General features: G+C 36.6%; 1 protein-coding gene across 3 annotated transcripts in view; it reads right to left on the bottom strand.

Annotated features, from left to right (window-relative positions):
* SRBD1 (S1 RNA binding domain 1) overlaps positions 1 to 21,967 on the bottom strand; it is a 137,860-nt gene that overhangs the window by 12,280 nt on the left and 103,613 nt on the right. For 2 of the 3 annotated variants that reach the window (XM_062571923.1, XM_062571921.1), the window contains 3 exons: positions 9,145 to 9,251; positions 6,321 to 6,497; positions 3,389 to 3,559 (listed from right to left, as the gene is read on the bottom strand). In XM_062571923.1, the coding sequence (XP_062427907.1) occupies positions 3,389 to 3,559; positions 6,321 to 6,497; positions 9,145 to 9,251 (455 nt within the window). The remainder of the gene's footprint in view (positions 1 to 3,388; positions 3,560 to 6,320; positions 6,498 to 9,144; positions 9,252 to 21,967) is intronic. The other variant, XM_062571922.1, reaches the window with a different exon arrangement.

Consider the following 21,967-nt stretch of genomic DNA (forward strand, 5'->3'; position numbering starts at 1 on the left):
TCCTTCATATTTAATGAACTTTCAAAGGAAATGCTTTCATTCCAAGAAAAACACTTCCAAGAACACAGAGGGAGTACATTAATTTAAGCACTTTTTGATACTATTTTTACATTAAAATATGGATACTGATAAGTATAAATGTATTGATACCACCTAAGAGGTAAGACAACAGAGAACAAGCCCAAAGCAACAGAACAAGACTATTTCAGTTAGTTACAACAGACAAGGATGCTATGCTTACTACTTAAGGTGTTTCATTAATAAACACTTATATTTTCATATCTGTTTTGATCTTAACAGACGTTCTTTTGCATAAGGAAACCATTTGATACACTACCAACAAATTCCATTTGGATCTAAATGTTTCAGCTGAAGATTCAGGCTAAGCAGCCAAAATGCTTGGTAAGAAGCATAAGGAACAGACAACGCGTCAGCTAGAAGCTTCCTTTAAAGCAACTGCATTAGACAAAACATAGCATCCATCTGTAGCAATGCCATACTCCTCTAATGGCTTGGCTGCTCCCAGAGCACAGCGAATTTGGCATTGAGCTCAGTCTGGGATTCTCCAAGCTAACTAAGTAATTGGTGATTTAATAGGTAGCAGCCACCTCTCTGAATTACACAAAAGCCTGAGACTTAAACCACTATCTTTTGGTTGAGATGTAAAAAATTACGCTCATTAAAAATTCCATGGCATTCATTTATTTACTTGCTTAATCGTGCTAATCCTGGATTCCCAGCCAAATTCTAAATCCGGTAATTATATTCTGCTTACTAAAATTGTCTCTGGAATTTCAATTGGACAGGGTAGTTCAGATATTCATATACAGTAATAATCCTATTTACCACTTCAGATATAAAGGTAACCTGTGCTGCTCCAGAATCAGAGCACTATCCTCTATTTTCTGACCAACGATCACAATGATATTATATGCACATAAAATCCTACTATATTGTAGTATTAACTGGCTACATTTCTCTATTCAGTGAAGCAGTCTTTTCATATCACCCTCTAATTGAAGCTGGTAACATTGGGAACACTTTAATGGTTACATTACTGGTACACTAGAGAAGGAAAGTCAAATGGACTACTGATCAAATTTTGGCTACTTGATATTTAAATTGAATGAAATAAAACATTGAATATCAACATTAATTTTGAATAACTTTTTTTTTTTACATTATCTCACTATGAATTATCTAAAGCAGAAGTGACTAAGCTTCTTTCTCCTGTAAGCCACATACCAAATGTAAGGTCATTAAGGTTTGATATAAGATCAAACTTTTTTCATAGCTATGTGTAGGGCAGAGAACCAATAACAACTACTGATGCATAAGAAAAAGAAGAAGGAAAAAAATATTCACCAGGAAAGGGAAAATGAGTTATCTACAGACTACACAAAGAAAAGGGAATTGCACAGTGGCCCTAAAATCAGAGATGAAGAACCACCATGGGACTCTGGCTGGGAGAGGATAGAAAAAAAGTGCACTGTATGCCTAGCCGAGGGAAAGAATATGAACCTATGCACAGGAGTATATACACAACAATCTCTGATGGAGAGATAATAGAACATGCATTGTAAGGACAGTGTCCTAAAAATGAAAGGTACCAGAACAGTATTTAGCTAAGAAACACAAGTGTCACAGATTCAAGAATCTAGCGTATCTTTTTGAGGCTTAAAGATTGTTTGGTTATAAACATGAAGCACATGTTTCTCTAGGAATAATGATCTCAGTGAAGACCATGAGAACCCCGAAGTACTGAACTACTGATAAAACTAGCTCCAGCATGTTTTAAGAAGAGTCTGTTCACCACAAATCACTTAAGAAAATAAATATGTGCAGGTTTATGGTAAGAGATTATGTTTTCTCTCAAGAGGACGAGCAGAGTCCAATTTCAGCCAGAGTGATGACAGAAGAAGATCACATCTTATACTAGCATTTACCAGCTGCAGTACCCACTAAACACACACACACATGGATTCCTAATTATTTTTTGTGACCTACACAACAAACATTCTCTTTTTTTAGCCAAAGATCACATACTAAAACTGCCATGGTGTTCATGTAGTTGGGCACTTAAGATAGACATCTTGATTAGATCTTGCAACATCAGAATTTAGTTTCAAAATCTCATAATACGTGCTAATGTATGTCCTTGTTTACACACACAGACACACACATGCACATACATATTTCAGCAGTCAGTATTCACTAAGTAAAAATAGTTTTTTTTTGCAAAGGTTGAACATAAGTAACAAAGTAAAAGCAGCCCTTTATGATGCCCCAATTGTAAATCTGGATGATGTTTCACTTGGACTTTAAGAACAAAGCAAATTACACTTTAATTATGGTCTGGAGCAAAATAACATTGAAAACACAGTCAATCAAAAGTACAAGGTTAGACACTTTCTGTTAATTTGCTCTTCTCAGTGGAAGTTGCAATGAGACACTGCATTCCAGTATTTTAAAATTATTTACATAGCTTTTTTGAAATTGAACTCCTTACTAACATGTACTGCTTTGCTGTTTGCGTAACAAACAGTTAAGTGCTTCAAGTTTCACTGAATTTAGCAGAATATCTGGCTACCTGAGCATTCAAATACAGAGAGCATTTGCCAGATAGCTATGCTAAATTCAGCATTCAAGCGATCATATTCCATTATAGAAACATTTGCTGAAAGATACACCTTCTCCTAATATACAGTCTATGGTATTGCCAGGGAATTGTAAATGCAGGCATAAGAAAGGGAAAAGCTCCAGCTTGAAAAAGTTAAATTACATAAGAGTGCCTCAGTAGTTCTTTATATGATATATGGGGGCAAGGTAGAAGACAAAAAATCCAGTATTTGTGGAACAAACTTTTTCTCCATACTTTGTAAACTAAGAAATACAAACATCATAGCATGTGGCACAAAGAAAGTTGGCAAACTGAAATAAGGAAATTGAGAAAAGTGGCCTCAATGAGGGATGAAGCGGTGATATCAAGTCTGGATTGTGGTAACAAAACGCTTTATTATTTTAAAGACAAGGAATTGTTTAGATTTGATAGTGAGGTGTGTTGTCTTGGCAAAGTTTAGAAAAGTCACTAAGTGCTGAAAAACAATGATATGAAAAATTAAAGGAAAAAAAAATCAAAAACCCCGAAGAATAAAACCAAAAGGCTAAAATTTGCATACTTGTAAGAGGCAAAATATACTGAACTCAAACACTTTGCTTGTAAGAGAACTTCTGAAACACCTCTTTCTTAAAGAAAGGTGAGAAAGAGCATGAGATTAACATATACACTCCTGTCTCAAAAGGCTGGGCAGGTTTCTGTGAGAAAATCAGTATTTGTCATTTTAAAAATTGACAGTGCAAGCGGTTCAAAACCTTTCCCATTGCTTACCTCATTGCAATGCTGTAGGACTCTGGATGAATACAAGTTTGGTCCAAAGGATTGGGCTGTTGTGAGGCACCTGATGTCAGCTTGCTCCTCTTTTTACCCTGGTTCTCCTTGGCGACTTGTGCACCTGCTTTATTCAAAAGTGCATGACTTTCAAGTTCAATTTTCTTACTACTGTCAGAAATAAAAAATGGATGTTATTCATGCTGAACAAAATTATAGCACAGTGCCAAAACACTAACATTAAAGCAAAACATTTCCTAAAAATAGGAAAGTGATAATGCTGCCAGTCGGTTTAAAATGCCTGACTACACAAACTACTGTTTAGTACCTAATCAAGATAGCATCTTCTGTCTCTAAAATGGGGACAACAGTATTTATCTAGTTCATAAATATCTTGTGAAGACATTTTCATTTGTAATTGAACTGTCAGTTCACAGACTGCATTATTAAGAAGAGGACTACAGTCTGAAGAGTTTATAAACAAAACATTATAGGGTAAGCAAACTATGTCTCAAGAACATATACAGAACAAGGAAAGTCTGGTTGCTTAAATATCACAGGTTCTTAAATTACATTACTTTGACTTTCTACACTTCACTTTCTATACTGAAAGTCAAATGTCTGAAGAATTTTGCTCAAATACGGATCTGGTAAAAACATCCAAAATTCAAATCAAAAAGATTTAGATCAAGAATTGTTTAGAACAGTAAAAAACTAAAGGTCAAATTTATCACTATTCCAAATTTTATAAACCGTTCTTGCAGAGTATCTTAGTACAGCTTTCCTTAAATTTTCTGAATACATTTCTAGCTCTTAATAAGTTAGCTCCAGTTAGAGGTTGAGTAGGGCTTTCTTTTTTTCCCTTCTGTTGCCAAAGAGAAGGCTCCAAAATCACCAAGAGATCAATGGACATATTGCTCAAAAGGAATATACCTCAACAAGAATGATATAACAAAAGATGCGAGAGAAAGAGAGACCTATCTTTGTGCAAGTAGCACGTTTACAACACGTGTGCTTCTTCCCTTAAAATTTCCCTCCAGTTAAAAAGAAAAAAAAAAAAAAGTTCGCAGTACAGTAAAGGCATCAAATGACCACTAGTGGTAAAGGCTCTTTGATCTCCTCTTTTTTCGTTTGTTTCTGTTTCCTAAATCACAAATGTTTCCTGCTTTTGCAGAACAAAACAAAATGTACCAAAAGACTCGGAACTAGCACTCACACTTAGGGCTCTATCCATGCATGGAATGTAGACAGAAATGCAGACATATAAATTTCTCTTCCCATATCAGTATTTTAAATAACCACTAAGTATTTGTTAACTTCCAAACACAAAGCACAAAAACAAATTCACACAGTACTCTATAGCCAACAACATGATTAGAGAGGACAAAAATTAAATCTTCCTAAGATCTATTTCAAAATGTTTCTTTCTGCCCCCTTGGGCCACAAGAAATGTTGTGGAGGCAATGGCATTAGAGCTTTATTTTGGCCTCAAAATCTCAGGCTGTAGCAGATTTTTCAAGTTATACTGTGTTCTCAAGTTTTATGGTATCTGACTAACATCAGATGTGCGCTCCAGCAAGGGCCGGGAGGGGGAAGTGTTCTTAAACATTTCACCAGTTAATTTCTGGAATAGAAAATGGTACTGCATTCTTAAACATTTCACCAGTGAACTTCTGTGTGGGGGGGAGGAGGAAAAAAAAGAAAAGAAAGAAAATGGTACACTGGTCTTAAACATCTTGCCAGTGAACTTTTTTCTTTTATTTTGGGGTGTGTGTGTGTGTGTGTGTGTGTCAGCCTCCTCTTCCTGTGTTTGTGTCGCAACATCCACTAAGAGATCTATACAACGTAAGACCTTTCTATCATCTATAGCCTTGAAAACAGTTTCTTTGGCCTTCTGGTGATTACAGTGTGCACCATTTGGCCTGCAGCATGTGCCTTCCTGCCAGATGGGCAACCGATCTGTATACCTTCCACCTGGGCAGTGAGCCAATCTTAAATGTGCCTACCTCCTGCCTGGAAGTTACGCATGTGCTGTTTGGCCAGCAGCAACTGGGAATACAGCACTGCTTCTGCAACTTGTGTTGGCTAAAAAATAGCATGTGCTTCCCAAGAAAACATTTTTTGAGACGAGTCAGCAGCAAAAGGGTGGGGATGGTGCTACCACTGTGCCCTTTCTTAGTTATTTATACTAAAAGGAGAAATGGGAAAGATGGGAGAAAAGATATTACTCTAGAAAGTAGGGGATGTTTAGTGTGGGAGAAAAAGCATTTCAGAGGAGGAGCAAAGCAGAAGGGATTGTTGCAAGAAGGAAAGATTTGGGTACAGAACAGGAAATAAGATAATAGGGAAAAGGAGAAACCAGTGTCGACAAACACGAGTTGGTAAAGAGATTCTTACACATTTGAGATAGACTGCAGTCACATTGCACTTACAAGGCACAGGAGTGTAACACACAGACAGAGCTTAACCCACCAGTTTATCAACCTTGTCTCTCCTAGTAATGGAATTGAAACTCTCTGAAAATCCACATGAATTTACTACCATTATGTTCTGTAGAGTATCCAACTTCACCACATTAAAATGAATTTACAAATTACTAAATTATGCCTGAAACACACGTCTCTGAGGTTTTAATATCTCACAGATAACCATACACTGCCACAGGCCAAATTTCTTCTACTGGTTCAGTGGCAGATTATATAATTAAATTACATACTTAGAGAAGCCCTGACTTAGGGTCCTGGGTTAATAAATCACAATGACTCACAGAAACAGCTACGTTCAACCACTGACTTGAGTAAGTTAACTTGTTAAGATACTGTCTTCTAGGATTCCCCAAGTCTCAGACCTGAGGAGTGACAAAATGGAAGAGGAAGAAATCTTCTCACCTCTCTCTGGATAATTTTTTCAAGATAGCTAATATCTCCATTACCTGCAGAAGGTCTTTATATATTCTTGATTGAATCTGATGAAGCCAGCACACTGTTGGAAGGATTTAGGACCCAGACCTTTAACTTCCTTGAGCTGTTCTCGATTTATAAATGGTCCATTCTTCTCTCGCCATTCAATGATATTTTTAGCCCTGTTAGCATTCAAACCTGCAATATGCCTGAGAGAAAAGTTCATAGAATGCACTTATTACCATTGAACAGTGATTAATACAAGCTCCTATGCATTACAAGGATATACATTACTGTAGAAAATCTAGTTTTCAAAAGCTCCAAAACTTAAAAATAGCTAAGAATTTTACAAATAAACTCCCAGACCAAAGGCTATAATCTGAAAAAGAATCTCTTCTCTTAATTCTATGGAAGGAATCCACTGAAGTCAACAAAACTTAGTACTGCAATAAGGTTCTGCACATAACTAACTGGTAAGCCAGGGACATGTAATTTATGATCTGTGGGCTACTCTTATAATGCCAATTCAAGTCGTCATGTCTTATGGCCTGCCCCTGGCTGCCCTCTTCAGGAAACAATGTGGGAGGAGGGTTCAGGACAGATAAATCCCCATTTCAGCTATTATCTTCTCAATGATACTAACACCTTGACTCAATTCAAAGGCCTGGTGTATGCAATGCAGAAGGAGGTGGCTGGGAGCAGCTTGCCTTCCTCACACAATTTATAGATCCACACAGCTTGTTCCTCTTCTTTCAGCTGCTCTTGAGATAAAAGAGCAGCTGGGAACAGATTGCATGAGTTGTTCTTAGGGCAACTCAGATCTGGCAAGGAACTTACCTGCAAAGTGCAACTGCAGCAAGCCAAGTTCTTTCAGGAAACAGTGGGTTTCCTGTATATTTTCTGTATGTACACACACTGAAAGCTGTGCTCATGTGGAATAGGTTAATCACAGAGAGAGGGAAAGGGGCTGTGGTGGGCAGTTAGTCCTGGCAGTAGAGAAGGCAACATCACCCATCTGGCTTTAAATACCAGATGCCATTGCTTTAAATCAATGGCAGCAGAGACCTGTTTATCAAATGATACTGACCGATTCTAGAAAAAGAGCACCTGCAAACCTAGCAACAATAGGCAAAATCAGGACTGAGAGGAGAAAAAGAAGAAAAAAGTTATTCTTGTCCTCAAGTTAAAAATTATCCATAGATGCTGAAACACCAGAACTGTAACAGACACACACATATTTAACCACCACCAAGATACTAATCATTATGAATGAAAGTTTTTCCAAAACTTGCTTAGAAAGGCTATGAAATCTAGCTTTTTCACCCTGACAAAGGAGCAGAACACTGAGTTTCACAGAGTTTTCCACTGATCTTCACAAGTCTTTCAAGCAGAATACTCAGCATCAGTAACACAGGTGCTGTAATGTTACTATCCCTTCCAAGTGTAAGATGTGGCAAATGCGGCAATGAGTGTATTCGATGCCTTAGAATGCACAAGCAGAGCCTTGCTTGTAGTACACTTTTGCTAGGGTGATAATTTCGTACACTATACCTCTGAGAACAATTTAGAGCGTATCAATACAGTACAGCAGAATCAAATTGTTAAGGAGCAAATCAGTTTCAGAGCTTGAAACAGCACAAGCATATGGACATCATACTATGGGAAGGTTAATTATCCCAGACAAAGTATTTTGCCAACTTGTATTGACACGTGTATTGGTTACAATACTTTTAGGCTTCAAGTCGGTGCAGTGTCACTCTGTATGGCTGGGCAGTTCTGTGGAGACACAGCAGCACCCCAGCCTGGGGCCCTCTGCTGAACTGTGCAGTATACATACACTCTTCAGAAAACCAACAGTGCTCATGCTGCACTTGCTCAGGTAGAATCTGCTACAGAATGAAAACGTCCTGTGAAATGCAGCTCAGCCTCATTTATCAATAGGTACTGTGGGACAAAGAATGCTTTTGTTTTCTTTCTAACAGCTGATCTAAATCTGGAGGAAGGGAAAACAGAAAGTAATTCAGAAGTCAGACTAAGAATAAGACACACAGAAAATATGGAAGAGAAAGCAAACAAGTAGAATAGAAAGAGATCTTCAAAGATACATGGAAAGAAGACATTTTCAGGGATGAAAATAATAGGTTAAAAAAAAAGACAGAGTTATTAAGAATACATACTTAATTGTTATACCCATTATAATTGCCACTACTAGGATTATGGACGTTCTTTTTCTCCCTCTCCTACTAAAGAGGATGACAGCAAAAATTTGCTCTTCTAAGACTCTGTTAAGCTAAATGATCCTGAATTCTACATACTCAGGAGTGAAAGAGCCTAAATTCTAACTCAAAAAGAAACACACCTCCAAAATTTCAAAGCAAACATGGCATAAATAAATACTGCAGAAAAAACTCTATAGAAAAAAGGACATATTTTTCAGAAATTTTCCCTTAAATCTTTCCTTTTCTCCTTCCCTCACCAAATTTTTATAACCTGTTCCACTTAATAGTGCCCATAAAATTACCTGCTAAGAGACAGAACATACATTTGAAAATCCCTTTCTTACTGCAAAAGTACAAATTAATTACATCATATTTTTCTAAATTGCAATGTTGTTTTATAATTTTTAAATATTTGTTTTTCTCTGAAGAATAGTTCCACCCTGGAGAACTACATGTACCCTTAAAATGACTCTTAATGATCCAGTGAAATACTGTCTTAATGTGTTTTTTTCATGTAATTGGAAGTTTAACACAAGAGCCATTTGCTCTAGCTGAGTTTCAGTTAGATGGCAGACTAAACAGAGACTCTGTGATCCAGAGCCATGTAATTACTGGAATAGGAAAATGTTTGACTCACCTTAATAGTATTTCTGAGCAGATGTTAATATCAACTCCCACAAAGCTGACACACTCTTCAACCACACTGTCCAGAGTTGCTTTGAGCAAAGTCTGTGACACATCATGCTGAGAAACAAAAACGGAGATATTAGGTTACTGAAATACTGGAATATACATAAATAAGAACTACAAATAATAGGAATGTTAACAATGTGCAAGTACTTCTCAATACATGAAATAGCAGAACAACCTTCTGTGAGGGTACCAGTTAAGAACATAATCTGCAGAAGCTTTTTGAAAAGAGCTCCGGTAGCTCTTTGCAACACCTCTGTCATAATGCCAATCCCTAGAATAAATGAGTCTTCATATGAGGCTATGCTGTTTAATAATCATCTTCCTGCACCATGCAAAAACAAACACTACATTGTACAAATAATGCTTACTTAGAAGGAGTAGTTATTCTTTTCATCCACAATGTCTTTAATCTGACACAGTTACTTCCTTATAATCTCAGTTTATGTTATTTTAAAAGTAATATTTTCAAAATACTTAGTGAAAAGACGATCTTAATTCTGTCACATCTGTACACACAAATCCTTGCAAAAAATTGATCTGTACGAGCATTACACTATAGTACAGTTAGTATTTACTAAAAAAAACAGATATTGCATGAGGTGTACAATATATAGGGTACATAGCCCTGTAACAACAAAATGTTTCAGATTTTGAACAGATATTTCTGGGAAGACTGGCAAGTCTTCAACTGATGCACCACTATTGGAAATTCTTCCAGTTTTCCCATTATCACTCATAGTGTTTCCCTTTACTTCTTCTAAAAGAGAATCAGTCACATTTGTCACAGGTAACAGTTCTGAAGCACTACGATTTCTTTCCCTTTACAAGGTAGGTATTCTTCAATCCAAAACATGAAGTTCCCCACACAGGCTCACGAGTGCTTAGAAGCCTGACCTGGAGCGAGATGCCTCTCTAAATGCAGGAGCTAATTCAATCACTATGTTGGCTTAGCTTCAGGGCTCTTGTACGTCACTCATGTAAATCTGGGTTGATCTGTTGTGGTTTTGCGATGCATTCATTTAGGACGTCAAGCTGGATTCAAGCCAAGACACTGAACATTTTATCCACTACTTTGTTTTATCTTCTAAGCCAGTCAGATCTTTTAAAGTTTTCATAATTAAATTTAACATGCCAACAACATCAACCTCCATCTACTCATATTTGTACTTCACTAAATAGTGGTTAATATTTGAAATGATCCTAAATCTTATACCTATGTATATCATAGCTCGCTCATTTCAACTAATCCTAATGTGATATATTTTCATTGTGACATACATAAAGTGACTTAAAACTACTGAGTGCAACTTTCACCCACATTACTTCTCCCTACACGAAAGTTCAAATGCAAAAAGCCACATATATACATAAATACTTGCATCTGCACATGTTTTTGGCCTCACAAATACAAAGCTTACTAGTTATCTTTGCACATCAAATGTCAGTTTCTACTAATGTGCTGCTAGTATAGCACACTAGTACAACAATGTGTAGAAACAATGATTTTTTTTTCTGAAAAAGAGATATAAATTAAAAAAAAACACACCCTAAGAAAACTCTCTTCATCTTTCTATTTTTCTGAACCTGCTGAAAATGCAGCTCCTTTTAGCAAGGCTTTTTCAACATAGTCCCTCCTTCCACCATCAGCTGAATATGTACTAGAATTGGAGGCTTCCTTGCCAACTCTCTCACACACACATGAATCCAAGGATGCATTTATCTAAAGGAGTACAGGAACCAGAATAAGATATGAAAAGCATTCAGAAACAACACCCAAATTCTCTTCTTTGCCAAGCATAGCTGCCAAGTGCTGTGATAAATTTTGCACATGAACAACAAATTAAAAATTAAATAATTTACTGAACAATCTTTTTTCTTAATGATGGGGGAAGGCAAAAGGAGGGAAAAAAATGCAGGCTATTCAAAACTTCCTCTGCTTTTGGGAAAGGCTATTGACTCCAAGGCACTTGGAGGATGATTATCATGTAGTTTAAGAAATTGCATTAACCAAGAACTGTAACAGTTGTTGACCACCTCTAAAGACTTTGGTCTAAAATAACCACTCTGAATATAAAGCAGGAAGTCTGCGGCAAAAGATTGGAGTAGAATCTGGTTTCCCTGGGTTTCAGTCCCATTCCTTAAGCGGCAGATCATTCTCAGAAGGAATAGCGAGCAGTCACGTGACTCAAGACCGAGACGTTCATCACTGTCTCTGCAATGCCCAACAGAACAGGCCATAGCAGAGAAGGCAGCAAACCCATAGATTTGGCCTAATCTTCCTAAGCAGCTATTTGGATGCAGGAGTTCTAGCTCTGCTGAAAGTGAATGCAGCAAATTAGTTAATTATATCCCAAGTAAAACTGGGGAAGGATGTATAAAATCATGATCAAAAGCAAGAAGCATCCTGAAATATCGATAGAAGAAAGAAAATCTGTGCTCACAGCTCCTGCCCTTGAAATGTGAAGTTAGCACTTATCTGAAGTTTTAAGTTTATAGATAGAGTAGTTTGTGTAAATCTGGGGTGACAGAATACACGCAATTTGGAGGAAAAAAAGTGATATTCAGCTGTTTATTTCTCTTGCCAGGAACATCTGCCCTTGAAAAGGAATTCTCAAGACTCTCGAAAAAGGTTTGCATTTTTTGATTTTATTGCTGCTTGACAACCACCATTAAAAACAAGAAACAGAACAAGACATGCGCAAGTTCTTCTTTAATACTCCAACACATAATAGTTGTACCACTTTGAACAACCACCACAGCATGCATGTGAATGTATGGATGAAGAAAAAGTGAAAAGGTACATGTGATAGATCAAGATAAGCCTAAGAGAGCCTAGCTAAAACCATTCCTAAGGTACACTCAGATAGTGAATGATGTTAAATTACAAATGCCAAGAAACTTTACAGTCTGTAAAAAAAGCTTTACAAATCTGCCTCTCAAGATGCAGCTTCCTTTCCAGCACAGCTTCCTTTCACTACAATGGAGAATTTTCTAAACTCCTCTGCAAACTGATACACAGCACACAGAATTTACTTTCTAAATGTAGTTAATTAAAACGACCACTTTACTATCCAAATATCACTGTAGAGACTTCCTACTGCTAACAAGTTACTCTTCAAAAAGATTTAAAGGGAAGTGTATTTTCAGGTCTGCCAAAAATTTTTTTATCAGCAGTTAGATATTATATCCTTTTATGTACTATTTATCTCTGGAGTGATGTCATCAAATTATTCAGACTGTCAGCACTACACATACTCCATGCCCTTCACTGGCTACAACAGGTCTGCAAAGAGAGTGACTCCTTCCAGCTTTTGCTTGAAGTGTATCAGAATAAAAGTTGCACAAGATAAAGCCCAAGTCCGAAATGCAAGACTACTTTCAAAGCACGCCTGTGCAGAATGGTATGCTCTGATAAGCCCCTCACCCTCCAATGTGGCAAAACCTTGTAGCAGCTGACTCTCAGCAATCCTTCTAAATAGAAGATTTGCATATACAGTGCTGGGTCTGAACAAATCCTTATGCATGAGGATTTTAGTCCCCTAAAACTGTAAGTATATATTGCTTTATTTTCTATATATAATATTTATTTATTTATTAACTGTGAAGTCTTTACCTGTAGAACAAATACTGTAACCTCCTCCAACAACTCCCTTTAGAAAGCCATAAAATATTAGCTCCCTCAACCAGCTGAAACATCCGTACCAGGAGCTTATTCTTAGTGGAGCACACAGCACAACAGGCAGCCCAGACAGCTAGGCCTAACAAGTAGGAGCATGTCCTTTGGTGTGAATTTCAAACATCAGCTTATGTCTACCCAGCTGGATAAATTGCTGAGGTCTTACTAAAAGCATACTCAAAAATCACTTTCATTAAAATATTCAATGCTAGATTAGTAGATCTAAAAAGCAGAAGGTACCACTAAAATCATCCAAGACAAATTCCTTGCATAATGTCTTCCAAGAAATGAAAAGCTTTATTGCTGCCAATCTATTTAAACTATGGCCAGCAGAAATAAGGGACCTGCCCTAAATTGCATGGTGTCAGGTGCAAAGTTGGGAACTTCCCTTTTTCATCACTGAAGCAAACAAGGCCATCCTGCTTCACGGATAGCATTTGGAAGTACTTAGACAGTCAACTATTTGTTTTGCTTTTTATGGTAGAACTACAGAAGGTATCCTGAGAAATATCAGGCACAGTAATCATATTTTAGTATTTGTTTTTTAAGGTATTGCCAAGTGAGCCAGGGAGCAAGATTCATAAAATAAATTGCTTGACTAATTGAAAATGCTAAAGTAAATAATTGCAGTTGACTAATAAATGAAATTCTAATATTATATTTTCCTAATGTTTTATAGAGAATATCTCAAAAGCAACTTATGTTCATAAACCTGGAAAAAAAAGTTAAGGACTGCTTGTTTTAATTGCTGGTCATGACTACTGCCTAAAATTAGCCCACAGCAAATTTGTTAAAATTACCAGAAATAATATTATATTGCATACTTTAAATCACCATTCTGCAAGCAGATACTAAAATCAATATAGCTTCATTTCACATACTTTCTTAGTAACAACACTGAACATTTAACTTAAAGGAATAACAAAAAAAAAAAAAAAACCACATAAAACTGACTATTATGCACATGATAGTTTTGCAGTTGAAAGCAATTTTTCAATTGCAAAAACCTGCCGATGTATACAAAAAGAAGATAGTAATTCAGGTAGCCTCAGCTGAGTTGTTTCTAGAAGTATGTCAGTAGAGACCCTGTAAAAATATCCATTATTAGCATCACAAATACATAAAGTCAAAGAACGTACGCATGAAGCGCAGAGGCTTTACTTAGTCAACCTGTAAGAGGCTGGATGGTGGACCAGGAACCTCATTTGACCAAACACACACAACATCAGATTATCAGTACTGAACTACAATAATCCCAACCTGCAGTTTTTACAAGGAAGTAAATTACAGCTCTAAACTTCTTACTTTTAGCAACCTGATACTAAAACAATACATATAACTACAAAGTATAATTTCAGAAAAGATGGTATGATTGTTCGTCTCTGTGAAAGATAGTCAAAAGTTTAAAATTCTACTGCAACACAAACATGTACAACAATATTTTTAAATATTTACATTTTACATTTACAAACATTAGTAGAAATCAACAAGACCAGCCCATGCACTGTTACTTTACAACACCCAAGAGTCAAGCAAAGCACCTTACAATACAGTTGAAAAGAAATTATTTGTACCCTGAGGAGCTTACAAACTTAGTACAGACATGATCTAATGAGGTTATTAACAAAATGGTAGGGAGGGGAAGAAGGAGATTTCTCCAGCCTGTGCAGCAAATTTCAGGCTCTGGACTCAGTCCTGGAATAGCAATAGTGTAACAAGATCAACATTAATCCTAAATAAGATTGAGCTGTATGTCAGGCAGGAATCTATTTTGTTTCTTGATCAAGTTATATACTTCACTTGTCCTTTGAATCCAAAAGTCAACCTCCAATGAGGTAAACAGTAAAAGCAGCTTATTTTTTCTGTCTTCAAGTAAGTCCTGAAACACTTCTAACAGCTCATAAAATGTTGTTTTGCTGGTACCCTTAACTCCTTTCTCCATGAATTTTAATACTGGCATGTGAGACTAGCCAATGTGCCCCTTGAAAAATTACTTTTCTAAACAAACAAACAAGCAAGCAAACAAACAAAAACTTTGCTGCTTGAAAAACATTTACCTAATGAGAAAATAGGTATGACAACACATCCTAAGCAGTTCAAAATTCCTAAGAGTTCAAAATTTTATCATTTTGCAGTAAGGTAAGCCATGGAAACATACTTGGTTTTAAAATTTATAAAATGAGAAAAGAAGTTCTCTCTAGTGTTGTGGCCTACATACAATCAGCTGCATTTCAAATGTTTCTGAAACCACAAAAGCAAAATGCATTCAAGACAAGTAGTCCTCAGGTACACCAAGACTAATGCAGTACACAATAGTCCAAAGATTAGCACCCTTTCATGCAGAATTAGAAAAAAAAAATAGTAAAAAATACACCTTATATGTAAGGTAGAAATGCTGGAAATGTCACGCTGGGGGGTTTTAATCTCTAGCGTCCTCTGGAAAATCCCTTTCAGTTAGGTTCTGAAAAAACAAAATTGTCCCTCTGATGTTTGATAAAAAGAACTAACTTGAAGAATTTCTTTTGAAGAATGTTTGTGGTTTACTGTTATCTTACATACTTAACTCTGACTCATTTCTTGTCTTTGAAAACACAAATTCTGTTTATTTTTAACAGCATATTATTATCACTGAAATACCCCAAGAGAGACAAATGGATTAATATTTTCAAAGAATATGATAAAACAAAACCTGTCAGTTCTGACATTAAAAAAAAGAAAACAAAAATACAGGTCACTTAGATGCTTCAAGTTAGTTGCAAGTTGCTGGAATTCATCTTATATTTACTTATGCTTGTGTCCTAACAGAAGCAATAATATTGCCAAGTTTGTTACATGAATTTAATCCAATTATTAATGTATCTGATTCGTAAAGCTTTCTTCACTTCAATACGATCAACTAGCAGCAACTGACATGATGTATAAAAGTTTTTCCTCCTTCCAGGGCACCTATCATAGTGCTCCTCAACACATCCTGTTACTCTACTAAGGGGCAGCAATCTGATGTTCAACTACAATCGACAGCAGATTCCTGCAGATTTCAGTGGGACAAGAATCAGACACATTTTCTTTTTCCAATAAGCAGCTAAGGGTACCATCCCAAACTGCCAAACGGAAAGTCTGTATTTCAATTCCTCTCTAACACTGTATTTTAGGGATGTTAAAAATTTACAGTTATAGGGAATACTCTGCAATATTACAGAAAGATAAGTTCAGGAATACCAGCAGAGGAGTTTTGCAGACCATACGGCTATGGACTCGGCCAGGATTTTTCCACAAAATGCTGAAGGATAAGATAGCAAAGATTTTATTTCGATAGAGGGAGAAGAAATAGTACAGCTTTAGAGGACAAGACAGAAGTCACGGAGCCCTGGTGAGTCTGGTCATATGTGGGACTGTTAATTCTCAAGGCAATGACCCTGCCACTGCAGTAAATGAGTAAGGAATAGCAACTACTGCACATGGACTTCCACGGAGGCCGCTCGTGGAAGAAAGTGATCCCCCCAGGAGACACAAGGAGCTTGGTAAAAGCTTATATAAATACAGACTCCTGCCAGGTCCACTAAAGACATGTTCCTCTAACTCATCTCTAACAAAGAATGTGATACTTTAACGTAACTAAAATCAACAACAAAATGCAAATCAATTTATAATTATTTTCTGGAAAGGAATGGTTTGCACAGTTGATATATAGTCTGTTTTATCATATCCTTGATTTCTGATATTCATTGGCTTTCTCAGGCTTAGTATACAAATATACTTAGCAACTGTTGTACCAGACTATCAATATATTACTTCGGTCATACCAGCAATGCACTGCGAATATATTTAATACAATTACACATTCATGGCTTCATTAGAAAAAATATATATGCCAAACAATGTCATTCAGTATTTTTTTGATCCCACAGCAACAGAATTAACCATGATCTGAGTAAGTCAAGGGGAAAAAATATTTTTATTCAATGTGACAACAACTCCAGAAACACTTGGTAAAAAGAGTGTTTCAGTAATTTGACTGCCCCACACACCTCTCTCTCTCCCCCCCCCCTCCTCTTTTTTTGATTAAAATATAGTTTCAAATCCTACTGTTTAATCCTCTACCTCCCTTCTATTCGGCTCCACCTTTGCTCTAATCAGGCACTCCTCCCCTCTTCATCCTCAACCTTGTCCACGGTATAGCTAAAGGCAAATAAAAGTTAGGAATGAAATGAAATGCACGATTGTCTTCCACAGAAAAGACTGCCAAACTCAAATAAAGCAAGCTTATTTTCTCTGCTTGCTAGAAAGCATACACTTCATTTTGATTGACATATGGCACCTCAAAGGAGTCATCCAGGGTAGTGTATATTGAATGACCCATGAAAGACTGAAAGCTGACAGAAAACTGGGAAACATTTGAAAAAACAGAACAGCGTATTCAGAACCAGCGTCTGGATTCGACAAGTATAGTATATAAGTACCCCTTGTGTCATTCACATCTTTGATAAATGAAACCAATTTCAGCACCACCCGTTATGTATAAAAGCAAGCTGGTAAAAAAATCTCTCTGTGATGTAGCAGGTCTGTGCCTTTTCCTTTTAAAGTCTGTTTTGCACTAAGATTAGAAACTTTGCATTAAAATACATATTTAGTACTCTTCCTGTTAGGTATATAATAGTACAAGCAAAATGTTTGCACACTGAAAGTTGAAAAGGTGACAAGATCGAATAATAAACTAGCTACATCAACTTTTCAGCACTAAAAGTTTAAGTTCCCAGTGACAACTTTTAAAGTAAGCATGAGCAGCAAAACTTCCCTCATTCTCAAAAACAACAGACACTTCTACTCAAGTAATTAGCATAACAGAAAAGGTGAGAAACCAAAATGAATTAGTGGAAGCGCATAAACAAGAATAGTGCCTGTCAACATTGCACCTGCAGATATAGTTGAGATTTGTTCCAATGTAATTATTCTTTTAACCAAACAAGATGTCAGCATATAGGAGGGAAAAGCATGATCAAGCAGCACTTATTTTCCCAGTATCCCTAACAAAGGCTGCAATTTTTGGCCTCTTAGCATAATCCTTACTTTTATTTAAGGCATGGAAATTCTTTCAAAAGGCTTCTTGCAAATGTTAAAAAATAGCATTTAAATTATTTGTAAATATACGTAATGTCTATACTATATATATAAATTTTTGTAGTGTAACAAATTAAACAAACTTGCTTTGACCATAAAGTTCTCTTACGCCTTCTCTAGTGGAAGAGCTGGAGATGTAAATAAAAAATACATTAATATTTCTGATTTATGAAATTTAATGAAAACTTTAAGTATTGCCTATATTAACATACTTATTTCAAATATATGTAATCTGATCACATGGATACATATTGCATCATTTCTACTAATTGGAAGAACTACCTGTATTTTCATTGCAAAGAAATTTTTAAAGGATCTATATCTTAAACAAAATATTTCAGCTATGATTGGGAAAACATAAAGAGAATTTTTCACACACTCCCCCCAAATGAAAGTTTGAGCTTTGAAAATTTAGAAACTCCTAAAACAATCATTTTAAAAATGGTTATCTTTACGCATTTTATTTATAAAAGCATTTAGTCCAAAAAGCGACTATATTGGATTAAGTCCTTTCTCAAGATTTTTGTTTTGTTTTATTTGCTAACAGTGTAAGGCAGAGTGAATACAGTTCTGTTTGCTTGCTCAATTATTTACAACTGCAGGCTGTGAGACTGGTACATGATTGAGCTGGAAGAGAATTAAAAACACTTACTATTTAGTAGCACTTATATCTGCCTTCTACCATTTGCAAAAATAGACACTTGGTAACCCAATTCATGGCAGAGTGGTGCCAGCTGGGGGCTGGAAAGTCTTCACCACTGAACTCTGGCCTAGGCCATTTCTACCCTAGAGAGAAGCAGAGACGGACCAACAGAGACCAGATCAATGTATCATTTAATAGGGATAACTCATGTTTGACAGAAGCTTCTGGCAACATGTATGCAGCTTACTGCTGAACATGAACCGTTCCAGTTATAAGGAAGGCAAAAGGTTGATTAAAAAATGAGAAAGTTTCAGGATGCTCAAATGCTGGATTGAGTGAAGGTGGTGTTGTGGCTTCTTAAAAACAGATTTCAAAAATTTAAGTGACCCTTTGTGCCAGATGAACAAGCTCTCTAGGTAACAGAATTCATTACACCAGAGTAAAGGTTAACAGAGTCACCGGATCAGGCTGACCAAGTTCTTCAGCTATTTTAGAACAGCCATCTTCAACTAAAGGCCAACAAGCCGGTTAGACGTTGGAGGATCTAACCACCACCCACCAGGCTCATGCCCAAAGCCATCAACTCTACAGAGAAAAAGCAATGAGCACTGAAGAGGAAGAGTTATAGCAGCTAGTTTAGATTGGCAGGAGCAGATGAATGAAAGCGCACTCACACATGTGTCCCAGTCCAAAGCTCTCCTACGTCACTAGTCTAAGGTGGTTGAAATGGTAATGGTGGTGAAGGGAAAAGCTGAGAAGGAGCAAAGCCATCCAAGGAGGAACCTCTCTTTGCTTTGCTGCTATATATCACATATATCAGTGATTTTATTATTATTGTCCTTAACCTGATTTTTGGTGTGATCATTGCTACTTTTGCTGATTTAAGGAGTGAAAAACAGAAGAAAGAAGAAATTTTTAAAACTACTTGCTTTATTTGTGGTAAGTGTAGAAACACAAAGGAGTCACAGGAGTGACTCTGTCAAGCTAGCTGCAGACCTGCATACTCAAGAAATGTATGGCTTTAAGAAAGAGGAGCCTTGAATTATGTCTGTTCCGATCTTGCATTCCTCAACCAGTTGATCTTGGGGATCATATGTGTAGGAACTTGGCAGGGAAAAGAGAGGGGGACAGTATATCATTTTTCTTCAAACCTTAGTTTCTGTTTCTCTTGTGTTTCAGAGAACAGGTTTATATTTGAGCAGGAGAGATTTTATAAACAGATTCAGGTTTAGCTCGGTTGGTTAGAGTGTGGTGCTGCTAATGCCAAGGTTGTGGGTTCAGTCCCCGTATGGGCTACGCTGAGGGTTGGACTGGATGACTTCCAGAAGTCCCTTCCAACCTTACCATTCTATGATCTGACGGGACTGCTCCCTCTGCTGTGAGGACGTAATTGTTTCTCTCGAGGGGCGAAGAGTGTATGTGGGCACATGTGCATGAAAGCATATGCAAGGAGGCAAAAGCTGTAAGCAATGAGGGAAATGAGCTACAACTTCAGAAATTATTCCTCATACCTATGCTTGTACACAACATGGGGGAGGGAGGAGAGGAAGAACAGAACTTAAAAATAAAAAAGAAATCCCATTTACAAACTGGCAGAAGTATAAGGTAAACTACAGAGCAAAAAATGATGGCCATTATTTGCACTGTAAAACTTCAAGCCAGGGCCTGCCAACATGTCCTAACATGCTCCCAGTCTTGTCCATTCAAAAGTAGCTTGTCCAAGAACACTGCTTTAGAATTCAAAAGTAGTATTTCACTTTCTTTTAGAATAAAATGGGACCAGTGGCTGATATGAACCTCTTCCACTGAAGAATCAGAAATTTAGGAAGATGTAACAAAAATAACATTTGTGTAACTTCTCCCCTTCCAGTTCATTCATAAATAATTGCATCCAACATCCAAATTAAAAACAAAGGACAACTACACAACAGAAATAAGGAGAAGAACCCCTAAACAGACAGGAAGAGTTAATACTTAAAGAATGCTCCAGAATACTAATCCATCTACTTGAAGGTTTCGTGACCTCCTAAATTTATCCTAATCTTACGGGAGCAAAGAGCGATGAGGATCTTGATTCACATAGCCATTTCTATACAAGATGAGGAAGCCAAACTGAATTAAAATACGATTATTTCAAATAGTGAATTATAATCAAAGATGTTACAAGGTGGCTTTAACGCTTCTGCCCAGGGAAGCAAGTCCAGACTCAAAGAATATTCATTTTGCTCTGTAATAATAATATACAACACATACACCACGACAAATGAGCATAACGCTTTATCTTATACAATAAGTGAGTCTGAAGACCCTAAATGTACGTTTCCATGGTTAAAATGAATGCTTTCTTTTAAAGCTTATTCGTATACACTAAGATTTCTGTAATTGCAAAACATTCTAATATTTCTGTCCTTAAATTATTGATAAACATTCTGTCTTAACATTCTTTTCTAAAAAAAATCCCATTTGACACAACTATATAAATTATTGTTACGTTCACACAGAACACTACAGAAGGAGTCCCAGAAGTTATCATGAAATATGTAATAAAAAATGCAGTCTCAATTTTAAATGCTTATTAATTCTATTGCTCCAATAATCATGAGAAAATGCCAACTTGTTTTACCCTGCGCTGCAGCAGCAGGAAGCAGCAGCACAGTGGCTGGTTTTGCCTGCTCTCCATATTCTCCTACACATTTTAAACTGTATGTTCATTTGCAATCAACAGAACATGAAAAAAAAAAAAGTTTTTATAGAGAAAACTACAAGGAAAACAGAATTTCAAAATGGTAGCCATCTTCCATTGTATCCAACAGGCCAGTAGCCATATACCTGTTCTCCTTGTATTTCCAAGTGCAATTCGAGGTCCTCATACTGCCCTCTGGCATTTTGCATAGTTTGGGTCAAACTTCACAACAGCTCAACTTTCCTTTGAAACACTGCCATGTTTGGTCTGTTTAACAATGAAATCTGCTTGTCCTTAGGGCTTGATAGAGTTAAAGGGCAAAATCTTGGCTCCATTTAAAGTCAGTGGGCAGTTTGCCAGGTAATTCAATTGGTCTAATATTTCACAGTGACCTTCAGGGTATATGGAAAAGCTTGTACCCATGCTTCCTTTGCTTGGAGGTAGCATGCATTAGTTTTTAATGATAAAGTCTGGGTGGCAAGTGGAATACTTTCGCTTTTATATTAAAAGCTCACAAACACAAGCTCATTCAAAATCACAGGATAAAACTGTAAGCATTGGCTCATCAATATAAAATTTATAACTTAAAACTTAATTTTAAGTACTATTTAGAACTTTTAGAAATTACAGAACAGATAAATTTAAGA

Source organism: Rhea pennata, chromosome 3, assembly GCF_028389875.1.
Source record: "Rhea pennata isolate bPtePen1 chromosome 3, bPtePen1.pri, whole genome shotgun sequence".
NCBI classification, from domain to species: Eukaryota; Metazoa; Chordata; class Aves; order Rheiformes; family Rheidae; genus Rhea; species Rhea pennata.